The sequence below is a fragment of the Prunus mume genome, linkage group LG6 (genome assembly GCF_029339155.1).
Source record: "Prunus mume cultivar Tortuosa linkage group LG6, ASM2933915v1, whole genome shotgun sequence".
Lineage (NCBI taxonomy): Eukaryota > Viridiplantae > Streptophyta > Magnoliopsida > Rosales > Rosaceae > Prunus > Prunus mume.
Window position 1 is genome coordinate 23,931,849 of NC_142703.1, and position 24,004 is coordinate 23,955,852.

The window sequence follows — 24,004 nt, forward strand, 5'->3', positions numbered from 1 at the left end:
ATGATGAGGTTTAGGTAGAAGATGGTTAAATGATGCGCCTGTTTTGAGTTCGACTCCTAATCAAACGATTGTGGCCGAGAGAGGAACTGATCTCGGCCGTCAGGTTCACGGCCTGAGCTATAAGGCCGTTTAGTGGTGGTGTTGGTGGCGGGTTTTAGGCGGTGCTCCGGCGCGTTGCTCAGAGAGTGACGGTCGTATGATATATGGGGTGAATGAGACGATAACAGGATGGTGCTCCGGCGCCTTGAAAATCAAGGGTCGTATGATATATTGATGAATGGATTTTCCTTACAATCTACCACTACTCCTAGGAAAGCAAATAAAGGTATTGAAAGTGCATTACAAGGAAAATATAATTTGCTCCGTGGGAGGCTTTTGGTTTGGTGTTTGAACCCTTTGAATGTAGTCTTGAGCTTAGTATTTATAGGGGGAGTCTTGGAGGGACAATCGAGGCTGAAAAGATCTGCGTGGTGGAGCCTGATCGGGGCAAGTGGGTAGTCAAATCGGCATTTGGGATCGTGAAGCATGGTGGTGTGACCCCCATAAATCACGGTAAATCTCGGTCACCGCCCTGATCGTGGGTTCTGCCCCCTTGGCCGTGGGAACTCATTTAATGCCCTGGTCTGGTGGTTGGTGATCTGACCTCAAGTTGTAAGAATACTTGTGAGAATGTTTGCGCCTAACCACTCTGATTTCCATTACCAAATCCTGACTTTAGTCACTTCCCTTCTTCCCTCGTGCATTAAATGCTTCTTGCGACTAGTGGGTTTGCTGCGATAGTCAGAGGCATTACTTCATTAAATGGGGCGTGGGACCCGAGGCCGCGTGGCGATTTAACCACAGTATCTTCGGCCGTGTCTCTTACGGCCTTCGGCTTCGGCCTATAATACCGCTGTAGCAAGGCCGAGAGGATTACGCCTTCGCACTTTCCTTTGTTTTCGTGAAGGCAAAATGCCTAACAAAACGTGGCCGTTTCAGTTCATGAATAGGTGCTAGGGCCGAGAGGAAGTCCCTTCGGTCAGTTTATGACCGTGATTTATTAGGCACAAACATGTTGTTGGAAGAGATCTCTTTGTGCAGACTTTTCTTCTAAGAATCCCTTATTTCCCCCTTTCTTGGTGCATCTGAGACTATCCCTTGAAGGGATTAACAAGGTATGCCCTTTTTCTGTAGTAATTTCTTGAATCTATTGAAGGGTTCATTGGGTTCTTCATGCCCATGGGTTTTACTCTTTGTTTTGGCAACCAAGCTCCCACTCCTTTTGACCCATCCATCTTTTGTTGGAGTAATCGTTAGCAAGGAAGGGTTTTGTCAGTTTTTGGGGTTATCCCTTTTTTGATTTCTTTCATTTTGCAAGCTGCCGGAAGAGTGCGAACTTTGTGAGAAGAAATCGTTGGTATGGATTGCATCCTTTTCTTTTCTCCATTTTTTCCCCTTTTTATCATGTGTTGGGCTTTTTGAGCTAGTGAAAAGGCTGAATTTTGCATGATGCGCTTTTTCTATGTAGGTGTATACGTCTCTGGCATAGGCAGGGGAAGGTGCCGGAAGCCTGCGTTGTATTCCCTATTCTTTGGAAGCTTCGAGTGTACCGATTTCGCAACTTGAGCATTTAGACTTCTATCTTGCTCTCTTGGTAAGTAGCTCTGCTCGTTTGTTGTAATCTCAGGTCATTCTTTTTAAATCTGTAGGAATAGATATAGACTGATATCTTGGCCCAGGCTTGTTTTTCCTCTGAACACACACTTGATTAAATCTGGACTTTTCTCCCATGTTGTGAAAATAGAAATTGACAGAATGCATGCTCTGCAATGCTTGGATATTTTTGCATTTTGAGGAAGAATTTGCTTGCCATGAATAGATTGCATGCTGCTTGGATATTTGCTTATGCGTTTCCTTTCGCGTGAGCTTAACTTGCCATGCTTGGCGTATATTTTGCGTGTGCTACGTTCTCGACCATCTTTTTTGATTGTTGTTGAACTATATGCATCATGAGCGTATGCTTGTAACCGCATAATTAATACATAGGATTAGAGGCTATTGAAAGCTTGAGGAAAACACCATTGGTTTCTTTTTATGAGCTTAGGGCTTGGACATGGATAACTTTTTTTTTTTTTGGCTTTATATGGATGGATATAAACATGTGTATGATGGGTCTGCAAGAATGCCGTGTAACTCAAAGGGATTTTGTTTTTGTTTTTATTTTTTTTCTTTGGTGAAAAAGGTTACTATGAGGTAAATAGTGTTCAGTTTGCAACACTTGCTTTTTGAAAAAGGGTATGCTGGAATGATTGATTGAGAATGGAATGGGAACTTTGCTTGTCATGGGCTCGAGTAATAGATTGCATGATGTTTTGAATTTTTTTTTTTTTTTGTTTATGCATTTCACTTGGCATGAGATAGCTTGCTTTGCTTGGCTTGTGAAGTTTATATTGCTTGCATGCTAGTGTGGTGATTGCTTGGCTTTAACACAGAGATCTAACTTTGCACTTTTACAGCATATTCTTCGTTGGCAATTCTTGCAGAGATTCATGTAATAAGTCATAATGACCTTGGTGGTGAGTGATGGCCTATTTCCTCTTGCACGATGGGTTGAAGAAGAGACGACTACCTTCATTGCTTAGAAACACTTGCCAAGACTTGATCATAGGCACTGAGTAAGCTTTGGAAGCTACTCTCATTTCCAACTATTGTATAGAAGAAAGACATGTTTCAATACCCCTGCAGCATCACAAAATGAGTAGTGTGCATGAGCTGCTTAATACTTAGAAGAAGTTATATGACACACAGTTTTTAGCGCATGAGCTGCTTGCAGCATAAAGATGCATGCCCGATCCCCTTAAGCAAGAGCTGCTGTAAATGCGTTGAGCCTTAAGGGATACAAATTGGAACGCCAGTGCCTTAGTAAGCTGAGACCTTCTCCTTCACAAATGAGCTACTAGTAATGGCGCTTGGTGGAAACATCGAAAGGATCATCTCTTAACGCTTCTTCTGTTCTGCTTTAGTCATGTACCGTGATCTAGTTGAGATACCTGATTCTCCTTCTTTGCACCGTAATATATAAATTTTTTTGTAGCAAGGCCATATCTTCCAGCACCATCCTTCTCTAACACCTGTCCTTATTTTGCTTTGCAGGTCGCATTTCTTTGTTGTGGGGTTGGTTGGCTCGGTGCGTAGTAGCATTTCTTTTTTAAACCACATGGTGTATCGATCTTTAGCACAGTTGATTGCATTTGGGCTTGAGTTGTAACCCTTTTTGTTTTTTGTTTTTGTTGGAGAGCCTAAGGCTCATGTTGTTGGAACCTTGAAACGCAGTTTTGTTACATACTTTCTGTCAGAACTTTTGATGTAGATTGCTTGAGATATTAAGCTTTAGCCTGTTTTGTATGCTTTGTTTGGTTGGAAATAATGAAATGCATGAATTTTTAAGGTTTGGAATGCATTGAGATAATGATTTCCAGCTTGTTCTGTACACTTTGCTTGGTTGAAATGCATGAGTTGCTTGAGATTTTAATAGGTTGGGTTGTGGTAGGTGCAAGGTACATGCTGCCAATTTTTATTTTTTTTTACAGGATCACAAAAGTGTTTACCCCATTGCCTATACGTTTTTTTTTTTTCCCACAAGCCCTCCTTATGTGATCTGATTTTTTTTTCTTTTCACAACACCTCAACACGTACACTTTCTTCAAATATTGCAGGGACTGGAAAGATTTTCCTTGATAGCATGACCTCCCTTTTTTTTTTTTTTAAAGATTGACACATGATATTGCTTGTGCATTGTGCTTGTTAACAGCTTGGCATCCCATCTAAGTGGCTTTGCTTGGTGTAGTTGTTGCTGAGAGGCTTAGTTTTGTAAAGAAAAGTTTGCTTGTCTATTTTTTTTTTTTTTTTCAAAGAACATATTTTGCAAAATAGAAGAAGATAAAAAGTAAGGGAAAAATTCTAGAGGCTTTTTTTCTTTTTCCAAAATACTCCATTCTCATTAGAAATATCATCTTACACCTTGGCATGCCATAATGGTTGTGCATTCTACAAAAGTTGTGAAATCATATGGTCAAAACACAAAAAGAGTTCATCTTTGAAATAAATTTAAAAAGCCAAAAACAAAAGGATAGGTGCAAAAGCAACTCAGCAATAGTAAGGCTTTGAGCCATTTTGCATTGATGCATACTCCAATCAAATCAAGCCCCCAAGTATGAAAAATCCAAGGAGTATGCATGACTTGCAATAGCATGAAAGCTTGTGGCTTAGGTTGGCATGTATTTGGCATGTGTTGTACTAGGCTGCCATGCTCTGTAGAAATATTTAACAGAGTTACAGCTGCTGCTTTACTTTCATGCTTCTTATAACCCAATTAATTATAGAGTGATTTACGGCTCTTATGAGAGGTTACAGCAGTTATCTCTTGATAATCTTGCTGACCAAACGAAGCCCCCGAGTGACGTTCTTCCTCTTCACTCTTCCAAGCTTCCTGCCCATTTAGTTTAAGCCGAAATGCTCGTTTTCCTCATTGCTTCAGCAGAGAAAATTGGCTGATGCCAATATTCTCGGATAGACTCTGTAATCGCCATGATGTTGCTGATACAAATTTCAACAAACGCTTCTTCATCATTCTCATCATAGCAGTCTAGGGCCAGGTCCCGAAACCTACGCACAAAGTCCACGGGATCTTCCCCGTAAATAGAGCCTAATGCCAACGTCGTATACCATGTGTAAGCACGATCGCTAAGACTCTTCGAAAATTCTCTAAGTTGGAGATTATAATTACCGGCATGTGGTCCCAAAACATCGATGAAGCGGTTGACATGCTCCTTCGGGTTCCCCTTCCTTCCTTTGAAGAGGACAAAGTTTGGTGCTTCGTAGCGTTTATGATATGGCTGATGGAGTAAGCTTGATGGATACGGCGGCTGAGGAAGGTACTTCCAATCCTCCTAGCTTCGACTTAGTTCTTTTTCAGCATTGCAATGACGTCTTCTTGGGTGACAAAAAATGGTCCCTTTGTTCGGACCCTTAAAAGCAGTGGAGACTCCTCTTGTGGAAGTCTCTCGTTTTCTTAGCATAGCAATTAAGCTTTTCAGCTCCTTCATCGTTTCTGCCATTTCCCTATGAGTCTCTCCCATAGCATGGATGGCTGCAACAAGGTCTGTGAGGGTGAAAGCTTCCTCACTTGCACATTCCTCTTCTCTAGATGAGGCATGTTGCCTTGATGAAATTGTCCCCATTTGTCTAAATTCAAAAATCAAGCCCCAAAAATGCTTCGAAAGGGCAGTAGAGCCTTAGGAAGCATCTTGGTTACCTTCACCAACCAAAACAACAGCAACTTACAGATGATTTCTTAATGCTTATAGATGAGTTCTTAGCTTGGCATGAGGAAATCATGGCATGGGAGCAAAATTGGCATGAGTTTAGCACTAAAGAGAGAATTATGTGTTCTTGGAGAGTAGAAACGGTGTCCAGGTAAGAGAGGAAGGGTATTTAAGTAGGTTTGGCTGAGAAAGAAGGGAGAAAAGGAAATGGTGGCTTGAGTGCTTCTTCTGGCAGCTTGACAATGACTCTGTCACTGTTAGAACAATCTGCCAAAAAAGGGAAAATGGGGAAGAAGGGTGAATAGTGCACAAAATGGCTGGATTTTGCAAGTAAGAGAGGAAGCTTGCTTTCTAGATGTGGATGTCCTTCGTTGGGTAGAAGAGGCCCTATTTATAGCCTCTGGAAGCCATCTTTTTCCAAGAAACCCTAATGGCTTCCATCATTTTGCTAAGTTTTTCCCTTCCTTTCTCCCCTCATCCCTTTAATCATCCTATTTTGGTGAAATCTACTCTGCTCTTTCGCACAAAATCAGGAGATTTGGGAGCTCAAGGCCCTTTTTCCAGCAGCCTCCCTAGTGATGAATTCCTATTTTCAGATATCTCCTTTTCTCCCTTTCTTTTCCTCCTTCATAGTCAGATCTGATAAAGGAAAGAGCTTTAGTATACTTGCTGGTTCGAAGGCGGCTCCTTGCATGCCAATATCTTTTGGTTCCTTGGATGTTTTGCTTGAAAGCTTGTTCCTTCCCTCCCAGCAGCCTACGTGGTCTTCCCAACTCCTTCCAAGGCTTTGTCTTTCAGTCAAATGCTGGAGCCTTTGCTGCCCCCTTACTTCTAATTTGTATGGGCTTTCAACCTACCAAACAAATGGGCTAATCTCATCAAATATTGGGCTATATGGGTTAATTTTAGTGGGCCATTTTGCTTGGGTTTTTTGGTTAGGTTACTTTGGTTGGGTTATTTTCCCTTTTTGTGCTTATGACAACTTATTACCATCCATACCACAACCCACTCAAGCAAGCCCCAGGAATTTGAGTGGCTTGGGCCCAGTTAGGCTTGTAGTGTGGCTGGGTGTGACATAACAATGTTTGGCATGGCATGTTGCTTGGCATGTCTTTCAATTATGATGCTTGACGGGATAATTAGCATGGATTTGTAGAACTAACGCATTTTACAATCTTAGTTTTGATTCCTAGCACAATAGATTATTTATTTGGCATGGCACGCGAAGTGTGATTCGTGCAAGGCGAATCTTTGCGTGCTACAAATTGGGCCCTTTCTGAATAATGTGTCATTTTGGGCTAGGAATTTATTTGGGCCCAACCGTGGATTTTTTAGGCCTCAACATGCGTCAACAGGCTAGAATGAGCATCGTGGATAAAGCCTCTGGGTCAAGGGGGGGTGGATAAGAAACTCTGGAAGCTAATTTGGCATGCGAAAACCCTTCCTAAAATTCGTCACTTTATGTGGAAGGCAATGACCAACTGTCTTGCTACAAAGGCCAACTTGGCTGGAAGAAGGGTGCCATGCTCCTCAACATGCCCTATATGTGATGATCATCCTGAATCGGTTGAACATGCCCTTCTGACCTATCCTTGGGTTATTGGGGTATGGTTTGCTCGCCCGCTGGGGTATATCGGTGATAGGCAACAAGTAACCTCTCTTCACCAATGATTTCTCTCCCTCTGCAACATCCCTAACCAGCCTAAAGATGAGGTTAACTGATCGATTACTATCTTGTCTTTTGTTATGTGGAGTATTTGGAAAGCTCGTTGTAAGGCCATGTTTGAGCATTTGCGTCCAAATCCTTTGGAGGTCTTACATGGAGCTAGGGAGGCCTGGTTTGAATTTTTTCAAAATGAGGTTTGCCCAAGGATTATCAATAGAGTTGGGTCTGACATGGTGTGCTCCTCCAAACCCATTTTTGAAACTGAATGTGGACGCTTCTTGGCAAAAAGCTTTAGGTGTAAGGTCTTGGCATAATCATCAGGAACCATAAGGGTGAATTTAAGTATGGAAAATTTTAAAGACCACAACTAGGTGCATTGAGATTCTTGAAGCGCAGTGATTATTGAGGACTTTCCTTTGCGCTGGAAAATGGCATCACTCATGTATTTGTGGAATCTGATTCAAAGAAGGTTCTTGATAATTGTGCTGGAAAAATTGCAAGAGGGACTGGGGTATCTATCCTTCTTTATATCGGATCTGAGTTTGAAGTCAAGTTTTTGCTATTCATTGGACTTGGATCCCAAAAGAAGCCAATGCGGTTGCGGATCTGCGGCGATTGCTATTGGAGGGATGGGTACGGAAGTTTGGGTCGATCGGCCCCATCCTCCTTGTTCATGTTCTGTTTCGTGATGGGCTTCCTTGCCCACCGTGAGGCTTTGTTTTGGTGATGAATTTCTTGACCGCTGACACCATTGTTGCCATCTGCAATGTGTCGGTTTTCTGTCATAGCTCCTCTTTTTTTTTGTAATTGCAGGTCGGCATGTTTTTTTGGTTGCTTTTGGTTCTTGGCTTATTGTAGGCTGTTGTGTCTTGGCTTACTTTGTTCTGCTCTGTTTCTCTCTTTGGTTGTTTGCCTTGGCTTTTGCCTAATGAAATATTCAGTTTCCAAAAAAAACACCTTTTTGTCAAGTTCGACTGCTATACTTGTGGATAATGCATAGGCTACCTTTTTTCTTTTCTTTTAGGGGTTTTCGCAGCAATGGTCCCTCAACTATACTCGTAGTTGCATTTGGGTCACTGAACTCAATTATTAGTTGCAGAGGTCACTCAACTATGTGTTTCGTTGCATCAGTAGTCCTTCCGTCAAGTCTGTTAGTTTTTTCCGTTTAAAATGATGACATGGCAAGCATCTATGAGATTCTCATAGATTCGTGAGGGGCAAATCTGACTTTTTAGTTAATTAGAGACAGCTGCACGAAGCACGATTGCATCGATGAGAACAACAGATTGCCGAAATGGCGATCCGAGCAAAAGGGGAAAATCGCGCCTAGGGTTTTCAAATCGAGAGGCATTGGACTTTGATTTTTGGGGGATTTTGGAACATTATGTCAGCATTATGCGTTAATGGACTAAGTAGCGAAGTATTTTGAGTTAAAAAAGTGATCAAGTACAGATATAGGATTTCAATTTCATGGAAATCCCAGAGAAAAGTGTCGGGTCTACAGTGTGTGGAGGCTTCTTCAAATGGGGACAATTTTTCGGTGGTTTGGAGAACCCCCCAAGTATGGTAAGTTACTATAACCTAAATATTCCTTCTGCATTTTATATTGCAATATATTATGTTTGCAAATGTGTGGTCCTGTTGTTGACAATGAAGTTTTGGCTTGAAGGTGGAAAAAAATGTAGTTGGAGTCTTTATTATTGTCTGTGGTCCCATTTCTGTCGGTTTTTCATGGAAGTGATTTCACACTTGCACATGCCTGCACTTACTTTGTCCTCATTGTCATTGAAATTGTTTGTAAGCATACCTTTGTGTAATGTGGTAGATAAAGAAGAGCTGTGTACTCTTGAACTCCACCACTTTGGTATGTTGGAGAACGGCGTGTATAAGGGAGGCAAAGTATGCTATGTTGACAACTGTATTCATGACTATCTGTCATTATTGGATTTAAAGAAAATTGGGATAGATCTTGGATACAAAGTTGATATAACACAAAGGGTTACAAGCTTAAAAGTTTACTATAAGGGGCCTACAAAAAGTGGTTAGCATGTTGTGAATGAGGTTGTAAATGATAGTTGTATTCCAGGGTTGGTTGGGAGCATTTCATTAGATCAGATATTGGTGTTGTATTACCATGATTCTACTCATAACAATGAGCTAGAGAGTGAAGATAAAGGGCAACAACAACACAGTGAAGATGTTGGCAATGAAGATGAATATGAAGAGGAAGAGGAGGCAAAAGAGGATGTTATTGTTGACAGTGATTATGAATTAAGTGAAGAAGAAGAAAATGGTAATAAAGAGGCTGCATCAAGAGCACAACCAAGGAATGATGCACCAAATGTTGAATATGCACAATGTTTTGAAGAGATGAATGAAATGCCTCTTAATGAAGCTACAGGGGAGATATCAAATGATGATGAAGATAGTGATCGACTTCCTTCTGATGGTGATAGCTCTGGTGATGAGGAAGAAGGTCAAAAAAAGACAAGCAAGAAGAAATGGAAGAAGACAAATTTTAAACAGTTTAGGAAAGATACTGATTTGAGAAATCCAAAGTTTAGAATTGGAATGCAATTTGCCAATAAGGATGAACTCAAGGAAGCTATTAGGGAGTATGCAATTGTGCAAGGGAGGAATGTTAAATTGGTGAAGAATGATAATAAAGGATTCAAGCAAAGTGTGCAGGTCACACGAAATGCCCTTTTATTATGTTTGCTTCCAAGATAGACATAAATGAGCAGACATTTGCCATAAAAACTCTGTCCTTAGAGCATGAGTGTACTAGAGTGGACAAACTGAAATATACTAATTCAAAGTGGCTGTCCAAAAGGATTGCTGACAAGATTAGGAAAACTCCTAAGTGGGATGTAGGGGCATTCAAGGCTGAGGTTTTAGAAAAGTACCATATGAATGTTTCAAAGCATCAGATTTATAAAGCAAAGAACTTGTCCCAGGTGATCATTGAAGGCAGCTATGTGGAGCAATATGCGAGGCTATAGGACTATGCAGAATAATTGAAGAAGGCTAACAAGGGCAGCACTGTGATTATAAAGAATAAGATGAAGGGTAATGTACCTGTGTTTGAAAGAATTTATGTATGTTTGGAAGCTTGTAAGAGGAGATTTTTGGCAGGATGTAGACCTCTGATTGGTATAGATGGCTGCCATTTAAAGGGACCTTACATAGGGCAAGTTTTAACAACCGTTGGTGTTGATGGGAATACTGGACTGTACCCAGTTGCTTATGTTGTTGTAGAGGTGGAATCAAAAAGTAGTTGGCTTTGGTTCCTTGAACTTTTGATTGAAGACTTAAAAATTGAGAATGGGAAAGCTTGGGTGTTTATGAGTGACAAGCAAAATGTCCAATACCTGCAATTGAGACATTGCTTCCAACATTGAGCTAGAATGTGTGTTAGGCATCTCTACAAGAATCTTGATGAGCATGCGGCCTTGCAACAAAAAACATTCTACAGGCTACGACAAGAGCAACTACCATTCCCTGGTATGAAGCAAAAATGGACAAGATGAAAGAGCAAGATGAAGAGGCATGGAAATGGGTTAAGAAAATACCAGCCGAAAATTGGAGTATGTAATGAATTTATTGCAGACGAACTACCACTTAGAGGACCTCAACGAGGAGACCTTGGCGTATGTCAGACTCTTCGGTGAGAGATACAAGCAGTGGAAGAGCGACTTGCACCACCATTTTCAGGCGTTTGATGATCCGCATAAGTCGCTCTTGGGAGGGTTGCCGAAGAGCTTGAGGGGCGGGAGGATAGTTGGGCGTGGCTCTGCGCTCATTTTCAGGCGCCCGATTATGTGGTATTTTTTTAATAATATTTGTTTAATTATTACATATTTCTTATTAATGTTTATTTTATTTTTTATATCTCATTATTATTTAATTTATTTATATTTCAACTATTACGTTTTATTTTTTGTATAACAGAATAAAGCCCAAGTGAATAAGGGCAATAGGAAGAAGAAGACTCTTCTCCACCATTCCGGCTCCAGGCCCTTCTCATATAGGATGGATGCACGGCGTCGGGTAAGAATAATATAATTTATATTTAATTTTTAATACGTCATTATTATTAATTTATTTTGTTCATACTAATATTTTCCTTCTTTTGTTCAATTAAGGGGGGGTCGAAATTCCCAGAGATCGACGTCTTTGGTGACATTTATGTTCAACCTGGGAATGAGTTGGCCGAGTCCCTTCATGTAAGAATTATTTAATTTTAATTCTTATGTTACGCTTTCAATTTATATGCATTTTTTAATTTATATTTTATGTAATGTTAAACAGACGACGATGGTGGAGAGGAGCCAGTTGGTTCTTCAAGAAGTCCGCCTCCCAACTTCCTCTCGAGACTCCGATCAGTCTGTGGATCCTCCGCATGATGCTGGATTTCAGATTTTGACGCAGACGTTGGATCAGACTCTCGAGAGGAGGCGGGAGCGTATTGTAGGGGATGGGAATGCCGAAGCGAGAGGAACCTCGACGCGGTCATCATCGCGAGCAAGCAGTCAAGTATTTGTTTTGACATCGCAGGTTGCCGAGCTCGAGGTCGGATGTCGGTGATTCTGCAGTCCCTAGCGCGTCCGTCATTCCAATCGATCCGAGCCAGTCCACCTCGAGCATCCCGACACCACGGCCCTGCATGAGCCTGGACCTCCGAGCCGCATGTGGCAGATGACCAAGTAGATTTTGGAACATTATTTGATTAGTTTTTTATTTTTATAATTACTTTTAAAATATTTCTCTTGTATACATTTATTTTATTTTATATAATAAATGTTTTCTTTGCGATTAATCTTTTTATTGTAATTTCATTTTAATTATAAAAAAACCAAATTTATTTTTTTACAAAATTAAAAAACAAATAATAATAAATTTTTTAATATAATATATATTACTTTTGCGCGACGAAACGTAAATCGTCACGCAAAATCATTTAAAACCCGTTGACAAATTTATTTTAATCATGCGCGACGAAGAGTTGCGTTGCGCGAAATGTGTATGCGCGCGACGAATTGTTTCGTCGTCGCGAAGATGTATCTTGCTGACGAATTGTCTCGTCGCGCGAAATTTGTATCTTGCGGCGACTCTTTCGTTGTGCAAAGACTTATTAATGCGTGGCGAATATTGTTTAGTCGCGCCAAAGTTCATGTATCTCGCGCGACGAAAGCCTCCGTCGCGCATTGTTCGCGACGACCAACCTTTCGTCGCGCAAGGTTTGTCGCGACAAACATTTGGAGTCGTCGGCGTTTTTAACGAAGTTGTTATCGTCGCCTGTTTTGCGCGGCGACTGTATATATCGTCGCGCAAAGCCTTTCTTCACGATCTTTGCCACGCGGACTGTACGACGAAACTTCTGTCGCTCATAATTATGTGCGACTAAAATCATCTTCTTGGACGAAGATTTCGTCGCGCAAATCCTAAAATGTTGTAGTGAGACTTGCATGTGGCATATTCTCTTAGACTTGGTTATGGCTGCATATAGATGGAACCTCTCTATCAGATACAAAAGGTCGCTCGGGAGCCATGCCCAACGTGAAACTACAGTTGATGATATTGCCTCTTCGATAGTATTGGACATAGCTTTGCATTGGGTTTCATTGACAATTTATGAGGAACTAGAAGCGTACACACACACAAACGTACATAGAACTTAGAAGAATAAAAGAGAGAATTACCCATGAGAATAGATACAATGATGGTGTGGTAGAATTAGAAGTCGTACAATCCATGCTTTACAGCTTTGTATAGTATCATAATAGATTGCCATAACAGGAGCAGTGGAGCCACCGTCCCCACCAAAAGGGGGCCATGCTTGCGTTTGAAGGCATCAAGACCCTTCATAATTGGGTTCTTCCAAGGGGATGCCTCATCAAGCATCGCCCGTATCAAATCTATCTCTAAGGATATGAGATAAAAGAGCACCGTAACTGTAAGTAGCTTTATCAACATTACGTAAATTATTTGCTATATAAACTTGAAATTTAAGTTTTGAGAATGAATGAATGCTTAATTTATATAAAAATCTAGATTCATTCTTCGTTACTCAACTTTAATTCCTACAAAGAAAAAGAAAAAAAAGGCATTTGATTGGTTTATAATGATGGCGAGTTCTTATTTGGTTAGGATTTTGGTTACTTAGCCATTTATTGAGTCCTATTGTAATTGAATATATATATATATATATATATAATACAGAGTTTACAAGCTAAATTTACAAAGAAAATTAACTAGGTTACTACTTGTAGACTACTCCAAATTAATTACAATCAATATAAACAAGGAAACTAAAACTAACTTCCCTTGTTTGCTTAGGCATGACATGTTGAGGTACGTATATTGACTTGTATCCATAAAAATAAAAAAAATAAAAAAATGCAGCATCGCACTTGGTCAAATGTGGATTATTGGCGAATGCATATGCCACTATGGATAAAGGATTTTGTAAACATTATATATAAACTCTGACTAGGGAATTGAGACTTCCATATATATCACTTCTTCTTGCTGATATTCTAAATCATGAGAAGGATGGACCTCATGTAGAGCTCCTTGAGCAGTAGTCAAAATGATTTAGTCGATCATGAGACTCAATTAATAAGATAGAAAGCCAACAATATTTCTGGTGCTCACAATATGTAGTATTGGGATGGATAGTATTGATTGTTTTGTGAACCACTCATATTGGGATTGCAAATAAAAGGGTGTTTTTCTTTGATGGTAAAATGGAGCTTTAGTTTTAAACCATAATATAGTTTACTAATTTAGTAGAAAGAAATACAATTTAGTCTAATTAGCAAAAGGAAAAAAACCAAAATGTAACAAAAATACCATTACAAAATATGAAAATTACAACATATGCCATTTTCAGTATTTAGTTTTAAACCAAAACTGAAAAACGACATCAAACCAAAACTAAACCAAAACGACATCAACCGAAACCAAAATTGAATCACAACCCATTCGCGCGACCTTTCAACTTCACCTCTAGAAACCTCCAGACCACCAACGATCATCGAAGACCACCAACCCATTCATGCGACCATCATCGAAGACCACCAACGATCGAAGCCGATTATTCATTCTCTCTTTCAGCAGTTCCAACCTATTCCCCCAAAATCTGAAATGGCGGACGAGCGACGAGCAACGATCGACAGCGACGACGATTGAAGGGTTTAGCACTCTCTTGGGGAAAAAATCGTAAGAAAATGTCCCTTAACACAAATTTGCCTTCGATTTTAGGGTTCTGAAATTTTACTTACTGTTCATTCTTCATTCTGCAATGTAATTTAGGTTTTGGGTTTAGTTTTGGTTTGAAAACCTCTAAAAATCACAAAAGAAAGAAAAAGAGCATCAAAGCATTTTACCTGTGAAGAAAAGCAGCTGCATTGTAGTTTCTGCTAAATTATTTATACTTCTTTCCATTTCATGTCATGTTGTTCTGTAGTTCTGTTATGTTTTGTAGTTCTTGTTTTGACTATACTGATCTTTCAATTTCATGTCAAGGTGATGCATATTTTCTAGTATATTCTGTTTTTTGCATTGCAGTGAAAGACAAACTGCATTGCAGTTTATGTTTGCTTGTAGTTTATCTCTACTTGTCCTAATAGTATTTTCATCCCTTCTTGTTGCAGATCACAAATGGCACAAGAAATGTCACCACAAAAGAAGGAAGCTCAAAACCAACCAAAGCGAAGATTCAAAATGATGGCTCAAAAGAGTAAACCAAAGCCAAAGCCAAAGCCAAACTATGATCGGAAAGCAAAGCACCCAGGACTATGTCCATTTTGGTGCAATGTCAATGCTTTCAACAGCATCATTACGGACGTAAAAGACAAGCTCAACGAAAGGCGGAAGAAGCTTCTCAAAAAGCCCCTACGGAACTTGATTGAGCTGTTTTACCACCAGAGAATTGACATGAATAACATGAATAAGTCAGACCTTGACTTAGTGCAGCTGCTCAAGAAATTTGATCCGGATACAAAGTCCTTCAAATTTGGCACCAAAGCATTCAAGATCACAGGCAATGCAGTGACTCAGATTCTAGGACTGCCAAATGAAGGAAAATCTGTCAAACTTGTCAATGATAGGTACACTTGCTACCTTCAGAATAAGGCACTTTGGAGAAAATGGAAAACCATCAAAAAACCAGGTAGAAGCAGAATTACTAAAGACAATTTCCTTGGCAAACCAACCGAAGAAAGAAAAGGCCAAGGCGAGAGCAAAAGAAGAAAACGAACAAAGGAAAAGAAAAGAAAGAAGCTGAAGAAGAAGAAGAAGAAGTTGACTACGACAAGGAGGTGGTCAGCCTAATATTGATTCACCTCTGCATGACATTCCTTTTTGCCAACGCTTCATCTACTTTGCATTGGAAATTATTTGAGCCTTGTGTGAATCTAGACACACTTTCAAGCTATTCTTGGGCAAAAATTGTTTGAGCCTACATGAATGAATCCTTAGTCGCAAAAGCAAATGCAAAAGCAAAGAAGGGATGAGAAGGCTCTATAAGAGCTGTTTCGGGTTGCATTATCCTAATATTGGTAAGTAAACAGTGGCTTATGCAATGCATTTTGAGTTTTAGGCAATGCAGTTTCCCTTTAGTGCAATGCAGTTTCTGTTTATCTAAGATTTCCAACCTAATTTATTATATATCTTGTTTTTGAACTGTGCAGTTTCTACTGTGTGAGAGCACAAACATAATACAACCAATCCTGGGCAAGGAGAAAGAAACTCCTGCCATTCTTAAATGGAGTCTTGTGGAACTGCACACAAGATTCAACCAAATAAAGGACTTGAATGACATCGAGGTATGCAATTTATCGCATGTTCTACTTTAATGTATCTTGAATGTGAATCCATGCTAAATCATTCTCATTGTACAGGGTATTTTCAAAACTCCTAAAAAGCGAAAAACTACCAGGGAAGAGGAAGACACTGTTGACAAGGTAATTAAAATCTGTATACAGTGCATTGCAGTTTGTGTTTTCTACATTGCAGTTTGTATTTTATCCAATGCAGTTTTTGAATCATTCAATCTCATTGTACATGGTATTTTGAAAGCATATAAAAAGAGAAAAACTACCAGAGAAGAGGGAGACCCTCTTGACAAGGTATAAGAATCTCTAAACAGAGAATTATGCATTGCGGTTTCCGTTTCCTCCAATGCAATGCAGTTTCTAATTAGTTTCCGTTCAATATGCAGAAAAAAGAAAAAGAAGATGATGAAGGACAACAAAGAGAAGCAGAGGAAGCGAAGACCAAGGAAAACCTGATGATGCTGATCAAACTCAGAATTAAAAGAGGATGGAAAGAAGAAAATGTTTGAGAATGAAGCTGGAAATGAACCTCTTGCAATTCAAGACCTCTTGGTGAAGTCCATGACAGACCAAATCAACTATCGCCAACGTCAAGATCCTAGCTTCGTTTGCCCAGAAAGATTACAACTGTGGAAGGGTGAAATAAATGAAGACAGTGAGAAGAAAATGAAGGAATTGTGGGATATATTTATCCAAGGAGAAAAGAGATCGAAAGGAGTGGAAGCGAAGTTGGCAACATACGTAGAGAAATTAGATAATGTAGAATATGTGACTGCCACCATGCAGTGGAATCTGATTCAGCTCCAGGAAATACAAAATCTAAAAAGGAGGATTGCAGAAGTGGAAGGCAAGGAAACTCGTATTGACATGGAGAAGATTGCCAAGAAAAAGGAGATTGAAGAAAAGTACAAGGTAGAAATTCAAAGCTTGTTGTCAGACCCCAACAGTCTTTGAAATGGAGATGGATCTGCCTACAACACAACCAACACAACCAGTTGAAGAGCAAGAAGAAGAAGAAGAGAAAGAAGAAGACAAGAAAGAAGAAGAGAAGCAACAAGAAGAGAAAGAAGAAGAGAAGAAGCAAGATGCTCCAACACCTGATGTTCCTTCAAGAGTACTAAGGCTGAAGAATAGAGAAAGAAAGAGGCTTCAAGCATCTTGCTATGTGTACGAAAAAAATAAGAAACCAAAAAAGAAGGCAAAAAAGGATGATGAAGAACTACCACAATTCAAGCTTATCTCTTCCGAGGAGCAATCAACACAAGAGGATCCTCAAAATCAGAAGGTGGTATGCAATTACTGCAGTTCAAGTGTTGCTTTCTGTTTTCTGCATTGCAGAAAATAGAAACTGCAATGCAGTGTGTTATCTGCTTTACAGAAACGGAAACTGCATTGCAGTTTCTGTTTTATCAAATGGAGTTTCTAATTAGTTTCCTTTCAATCTGCAGTTAACACAAGAGGCATCTCAGCCCGATGCCACAAATCCAATTCCTGATCCCCCAAAAGGAACGAGCCTTCATGATTCAATACCTGTAGGTATGCAAGAATCAAATGATGAAGATGAAGGACCAAAAAAGCCAACAAAGAAAAAACTAGGATGGGGTCAAAAGAAGGTTTGGCAGAAAATTCCAAAGGAGGACACAGACAGAATTCAAGAATACTACTTAAGTACTCAACCTCGGTAATATCTCTATTCCAAAAGAACAACTCTTTCATCTTTTAATTACAATTAAACTAAAACTAATCTTGTGAATTTCATGTATTCGAATCTGCAGTGATAACTTTTGGGCAGGACTCGATAGTGAGAAAGTGACAAACCATGATATCAAAGATATTGTATGGGACTGGAGGCTGTCACAAGCGTAAGTATAAAATACTAATTCTATAACACACACTACTGCTTGCATTTTTATTTGTGCTACCTATATTACCGTTAATAATTCCCATTTTCTCAATCAATGAAACAGTTGTTGAGGCCTATATCCAAATAGAGAGGAGAAAATAGGGCCCATCAGACAGATAGTCCTGATTACATGTCTACATGGACTTGGGTAAGAATTATTTTGAAAATTCAAAATTGTTTAAGCAGACACGGCACCTTTATGAGTTTGAAAAATATATACTAACAAATTGCCATTCAATGATAGCGAGGCTTACATACAAACCTTTCTAGAACCAAATTGGCATAGGGCCTGTATGAACACTTACTTGAAAACTCGGAAATGCAATGTTCTCTTCTTCCCGATCATTTCAAGTTCGAGTTCCACTTTACACTTCTCATTTCACAAAAAGTGGAGACACTACAATCCATAGATCGTTGGGACCTAGAAAAAGAAAAAATGTATTGACATTGCTCAAAATTTTGTAAGTGGAATGCTGTCTTAATTTCTCGGCAAACAAACACAAGCAAGCTGTCACATTTACTGTATTATCAACTCTTGTAATTTGAGACCAAAACTATAATATACAATGCAGCGATTACCATTTCTTTTCTCTTTTTTTTCTTCTTCTTTAAACAGGTTAATATTGTGGAAGGGTGGCTAGAATATATTAGACCACACACACAAGAGTTCTTAGAAACTAAAAAATACAAAAACTTGTGAAGCAAAAGAAGGGCCCTACACACCAGGTTGATTTGTCCCAAATGAAGAACTCACTCTAAATTGGATTCTGCAAAATCCATATCAGTTTCCATTTGAGGATGACACAGAATGTGCTCAACAAAATTCATCTTCGTAAGAATTGTGTCTACTCAACCATTCATTACAATTTGAAATCATTCAAAACCAAAAGCTAATCTCGTATTCATTTGCAGGTTGGATTGCGGCATGTTAGTCATGTTCTACATGGATAAAATAGCACAAGGACAGCCCATTCAAAAAGTGTGGACAAGAATTTCATGAATGAATATTGAGCACAATATGTCACAAAACTCCTACACCACAAACATTGTGTAATTAATCGTCTCTAGTGATTTGCCTTTCGTTAACTCAAGACAATATGTATCTTAATTCTTGTGGATGTTTGTAAATATTTCTAGTTATGGTATATGAGAACATATTTCCTATACATATAAACTGTAATATAATCTTGGAACAGGATGCAACAAAACGAAAGGGAAACAACAAACTGCCTTTGAATTTTGTAGTCAAATACGCAACAAATTAAAGCTATGATCGGTTTATATAAATAAATAAATAATCTGCTCAAAAAATGTGAAAAAGAACCCAAGAGCCAAAGCCATAATCAAAGTACTTTGTTCAAAACACATTTAAGTAGGTCAGCAGTTGTAACATTCCCATAGACTAGCAAAAAGTATTCTGAAATTGAATTATGGGACAAGTTACGTCAAAATCTGCAACAAATAAAGCGAATTTGCAGGTCGATTTCTACGCAACAAACTCTGCTCAAATCTGAAAACAAGCATTCAATGGCGAGTCAAAAACGAATATCCACTCATGAAACAATTGTATAATTTTCATTAACTTCAAAAAGAATCATAATATCCAATTAGAAGCTGTGTAGCCAATTAAAAGCAACTAAAAGCTGCAATGCAGGTTTTTGCAAAAAGTGCAATGCAGAAACTGACTATACATTCACTAAACCATATCTAACGTAAGCAATCGTCAACTGAGAAGGAATGTTCATATCACAGCCTTGCAAGTCTTCCTATTATGCCCAGTAACACTACACCGACTGCATTTCAATGGCCTTTTAAATTCACCAAAAGCTTTGATTCTCTTTGTTGGTGGTCTTCCGGCTGGCCTCTTTGTAATTGGCGGAAGCACAACTCCAAATGCAAACCAGCGTTGCTGCCCAAGCCTTTCCCAATATCTGGAATAGGAAAAATAGGACTCTCATAGGCTTTTCGAAAGAAGTCAGTCCTATAGTAACACTCCACGTAATCATAAATTGAACCTTTCTTTGCTAGAATTGCACCTACCGCATCGTGCAAGGAAAAATCAATTTGCCAAAGCCAACAAGAACAAGTCCTTTGCTCAAGATCAACCATCACAGAATAATCAGCAAATACTTCAAAAACAGTGAAACTAGAACGACGAACTACCCAAGTCCTACCGGCCTCCGCATTTTCCCACAGTCTAGTTTCCATCTCGGACACAAAATTGTTGTTCACTTCTCCGCCTTCAATTCAGTCGTTGAAATTCAATACCATCAATTTCTTTGAATCCCTTCTATCAAAGGTAGCACCGGCAAATCTTGAAACACACCAACCCAATTATTAAATGACTCCGCTAAACTATTTGCCATCTCCCCATACCGTATTCCTTTGAAATATGCGTTCGCATAGTGATCTCTAGACAAATCAGATATAAATGTCTTCACTTTCGAACTCCCAACAATCACCAACTCCTCCATTGCTACCGTAAACTCTTCCTCTGTAACAGCATATGCGCACCTACTAAATAAATTGATAACACGGTCTTGGAGCAATTTCCCATAACCTGACTTCGGGTACTTCGATATCAAATTCTGTTTGAGGTGATAGTAACAGTAAGAATGAGGCCATCCAGGAAACACAAACCCCATTGCATTTAACAAACCTTGATTGCGATCCGAGAAAAAGGTCACCACTCTCCCCATCGGTAGCAAAATAGAAGCCAAATGTTGAAGAAACCAAGTCCAATTCTCCTCCGTCTCAGAATCAACAACTCCAAAAGCTAGAGGATAAAACCCTGCAAAACAAAACCAAAAGCACAAGTATAAGCAAAAAAGGGAAATTGCAGTGCAGTTTTTGAAAACAAATCTGCTCAAATTTGAAAGGAAACCAAAAGGCAAATCCATGATCCAAGTACTAAAACTAAGTTTAAAACACATTTAAGTTCATGAGCAGTTGCAACATTCCCACAGACATACAAAAATTATTAAGAAAATCGAATTATGTAACAAGAAACTGCAATGCGATTTACTGCTAAAAAATTGCAACAAATGGAATCTGCAATACATTAACCATACCTTGATTTCCATTCTTTCCGGAAGCACAGAGAAGGCCGCCTTGTACTTGCTCTTCAAAAAGCGTAGCATCAACGAACAACAAGGGTATGCAATATTGAAATCCAGCAATGCAACCGTAACGACACAAAAAACCGTCTAAAGCGATTAATTCCAGCGTCACATTCAAGAGTGCAGAGAGAACTAGGTTAGTTTCCTTTACGGCGTCCGTCAGATACCACACTAACTCGCTGAAGGACTTCGACTCATCACCGTGAACGCTCAATTTAGCTAACTCTTTTCCAAACCATGCATGGTAGTATGAAATGTCTATACCATAATAATCTTTGAACTCGTGTATAATCTCAACCGCTTCACTGGTTTGTACCCTTGTCCACAATGAGGAGGACACCACACGAGACTTCATCATCTTACTCTTTGATTCCCGTATCCGACCCACACATGTATGCACATTATTTAATGTCCGAATTACAAAACAGCCAGTGGCTTCACAACGAAGCATAAACATGCCAGCTACAACCCTCCAATTTCTTATTCGAACAAATAGCAACCACCCGCTTCTTGTCATTGCCGGCATATAAAAAATTAAATCCTACTTCAAGAGCGTACTTGCACAATTTCAAACGAACTCCTCTGCACCACCGTGAAACTTCTGCCCTACTTCATGATGTATGTACGTCTCCCACTCATTCGACAACAAAGGCTTAGCACTTGCTCTCTTCGACCTGCCCAAAAATTCATTTTGTCTTCGACAGATCTTTGGAACACGACGACTCGCCTTTTCACATGCTATAAACTCCTTATTTACACAAAAATCACCACCATATTCACTGCTCCCGCATAAATCCTTCACTAAAATATCAACACTCTTCTCATTTGATACAAACAAAAATGTCCTCATCATGTCCAAATCGCTATCCGTTTCTAGAAAACAACTCGGATAAGCTGGGCGTGAATACCGTAACGTAAAACAACCCAACTGCAAACCCTTAAACCTTAGACACAAAGTCTTCAAAATATAAACCATGTATGACTCTGATGAAACTGAAAACATAATGGTTTCCGACTTATATGTGCACTTGGCAATGACACACACCTCCATTAGCCTTGAAAATGCAAACAAAACAACAAACAAAAATAGAAAACAATTTAAATTAGTAAATAATGTACATGAGCAGTTGTAAAATTCCAATAGACTTCCAAATATTAGTCTGAAATCGAATTATGAAACAAGAAACTGCAATGCAGTTTCTACCAAAACTATAACAAATAGATGTAGTTTATGATAGAAAATCAAAACAATTCGAATAGAAACCAAAAGGAAACCACGATAAAAGTACTAAAACTAAATTCCATAAACATACAAGTCGATATAAACGAAAACAGGTTCTAAAGTACTCATACCTCAAAACTTAGGACTGCCAAAAATCTCCACAACAAAGCGGCGATAAAGAATTAAAATCAAATCGATCACAAAACGAAGAATATAGGGTTTAGCATTGAACGCCACAAGATCGCGCCGCAAAATCGAGCCACAAAACTGAGCTCAAATACCCGAACTAAGGAGAAGCGAAATCACCCAAATCGACATCATTCAAAGATGCAAATCGAACTAAAACGAGCAGAAAAAGAAGATCAAAACGAAGAAAATAAAGGAAAAACCTACTAAAATTGAGCTCCAATGGCGTAACCACAAACTTCAAACGAAGAAGAAAACAACGAAAAAGAAAGAGAAACTCGCTCGCTTAAACATCTGAGGCAAAAGCGCCATTTAATTTGTAGGTTTACAGATGGCCAGGCGAGCTTTTAAGAAAAGGGTAGAATTGTCTTTTCATTTGTTATTTTTAAGCTGGCCCAACGAATCTGGGCCAGCCTTTGGCTAACTAATCTAAAATAGCTATTTTTTCTTAGGTATTAAAACCCAAACTAAAATACCTAATATCTCACTTACTAATTAGTAAACTTAATTATGTCTAATACCTAATTTTCCTTAGATTTTATTCTATTGACCTAATAGACAAAATCCAAGTTGTTGGATTTAGTTTCCTGATTGTATGAATTTATTTCGTTGTCCATCGAGGAATTGGTTTCTTACCTAAAAGATATAGGAGATTCTTTGTGTATCACCAAGCAAACCTATTAGTATCAAATTGGTCCTATTTGTCAAAGTCTGTCAATTTTATTGTTAAATTGAGGGATAAAATTGTCCATATAAACTAAAATATTAATAAATAAACCTCATCTCAGTTCTCTGCTCTCCCTACCTCCTTCCACCCCTTTTCCCCCACCTACCCTTTCTTTTTTTTTTCTCCTCTACGAGAACATAAGCAGAACCAACACAACATGACTCCGCCTCACGCGGCCTCACGTATGGCGCATCTTTAGCCACAACCTCACCTGATGGGGCCTACAAATGAGTTCTCAACATCCTAGGGGACCGACTTGAACAAATTCTCGATCCTAACCCAAAGGCGTCATAGTGGTCGAGCATTTGCAATACGCTATGTTTTGCTTGTTGGTTTTGATGTGCTTTGAGGATAGATTGGATGAAAACCAAATCAAATAAATAGAAGTGTGTTCAGCGTCCTCGCTCTTGAGTTTTGGTCGATATCATTTCCTCAATTTTTTGCCCAAATTAGAATCTCGGGCTTGGGATTGGTGGTGGGTTGCAGTGGGGATGGGATGGTCAGGGTGAGGGAGAAAAAGGGGTGGGTGAGGCTAAGAGGGGGAGGTTATGGAGTTGGGATGCAGGCAGTGTTTTTGTATAAATCTGGGTTTGTTTACTCTTTTAAAAAAATTTGTTATTTTATTTTTGTATTTATCTGATTTTAAATTTGTTTTAAATAATTTAAACAATAGAGAATTTTTTTATTAATTTTAGGTCAATCTCACGAGAAAAAAAAACCATGTGGCTGGTGAGATTCAATTTTTTAAAATTTTCTAAGTTTTATAATAGTTTCCTTTAATTATTAATCATATATTACTATTTTAATTCATAGAGACAGTTTTACCCCTAAGTTTAATGGCAAAATTAACAGACTTTGACAGTAAGATCATTTTGATACTAAATAGAGAGTTGGAGGACTATTGAAATGAAAATTTTAGTTGATGGACTAAAATGAGATTGGAGCAAAAATTAGGGGACCATTTCAATCAATAACCCGACTATAATATTATATAAGTTGTTAAAGCCTTCAATTGATGGATTCCCTTTTGCAGAAGGT

At 38.9% G+C, this 24,004-nt stretch overlaps 2 protein-coding genes, 1 long non-coding RNA gene and 1 pseudogene across 4 annotated transcripts; 3 read left to right on the top strand and 1 right to left on the bottom strand.

The window, feature by feature from the left end:
- The first annotated feature begins 14,588 nt into the window (after positions 1–14,588).
- Positions 14,589–15,259, top strand: LOC148916535 (uncharacterized; annotated as a pseudogene).
- Positions 15,260–15,711: 452 nt separating this feature from the next.
- Positions 15,712–16,476, top strand: LOC103326733 (uncharacterized). 2 transcript variants are annotated; one of them, XR_016128154.1, is made up of 3 exons: positions 15,712–15,800; positions 15,876–16,103; positions 16,196–16,476. It is a non-coding gene; the product is annotated as an uncharacterized LOC103326733 (long non-coding RNA). The 2 variants fall into 2 exon arrangements; XR_016128153.1 differs by having other exon boundaries at positions 15,876–15,938.
- Positions 16,477–16,611: 135 nt separating this feature from the next.
- On the top strand, positions 16,612–17,675 carry LOC148916536 (uncharacterized). The gene is made up of 3 exons (XM_089055156.1): positions 16,612–17,097; positions 17,258–17,490; positions 17,585–17,675. The coding sequence occupies exons 1-3, from the start codon at positions 16,765–16,767 to the stop codon at positions 17,673–17,675; spliced, it is 657 nt and encodes a 218-aa protein (XP_088911282.1). The 5' UTR covers positions 16,612–16,764.
- Positions 17,676–19,982: 2,307 nt separating this feature from the next.
- LOC148916537 (uncharacterized) lies at positions 19,983–21,348 on the bottom strand. Its single transcript, XM_089055157.1, has 2 exons — positions 20,784–21,348; positions 19,983–20,503 (listed from the first exon to the last, which is right to left on the bottom strand). The coding sequence occupies exons 1-2, from the start codon at positions 21,346–21,348 to the stop codon at positions 19,983–19,985; spliced, it is 1,086 nt and encodes a 361-aa protein (XP_088911283.1).
- Between the last annotated feature and the right edge of the window lie 2,656 nt (positions 21,349–24,004).

Bases quoted from the DNA above. Each gene is read 5' to 3' on its own strand.
- LOC148916536 (XM_089055156.1), top strand. From the start codon at position 16,765: ATGGAGATGGATCTGCCTACAACACAACCAACACAACCAGTTGAAGAG. The intron at 17,098-17,257 runs GTATGCAATTAC...TTCAATCTGCAG, and splicing joins ATCCTCAAAATCAGAAGGTG to TTAACACAAGAGGCATCTCA. The intron at 17,491-17,584 runs GTAATATCTCTA...TCGAATCTGCAG, and splicing joins TACTTAAGTACTCAACCTCG to TGATAACTTTTGGGCAGGAC.
- LOC148916537 (XM_089055157.1), bottom strand. From the start codon at position 21,348: ATGACAAGAAGCGGGTGGTTGCTATTTGTTCGAATAAGAAATTGGAGG. The intron at 20,504-20,783 runs GTATGGTTAATG...TTTGTTTTGCAG, and splicing joins CGGAAAGAATGGAAATCAAG to GGTTTTATCCTCTAGCTTTT.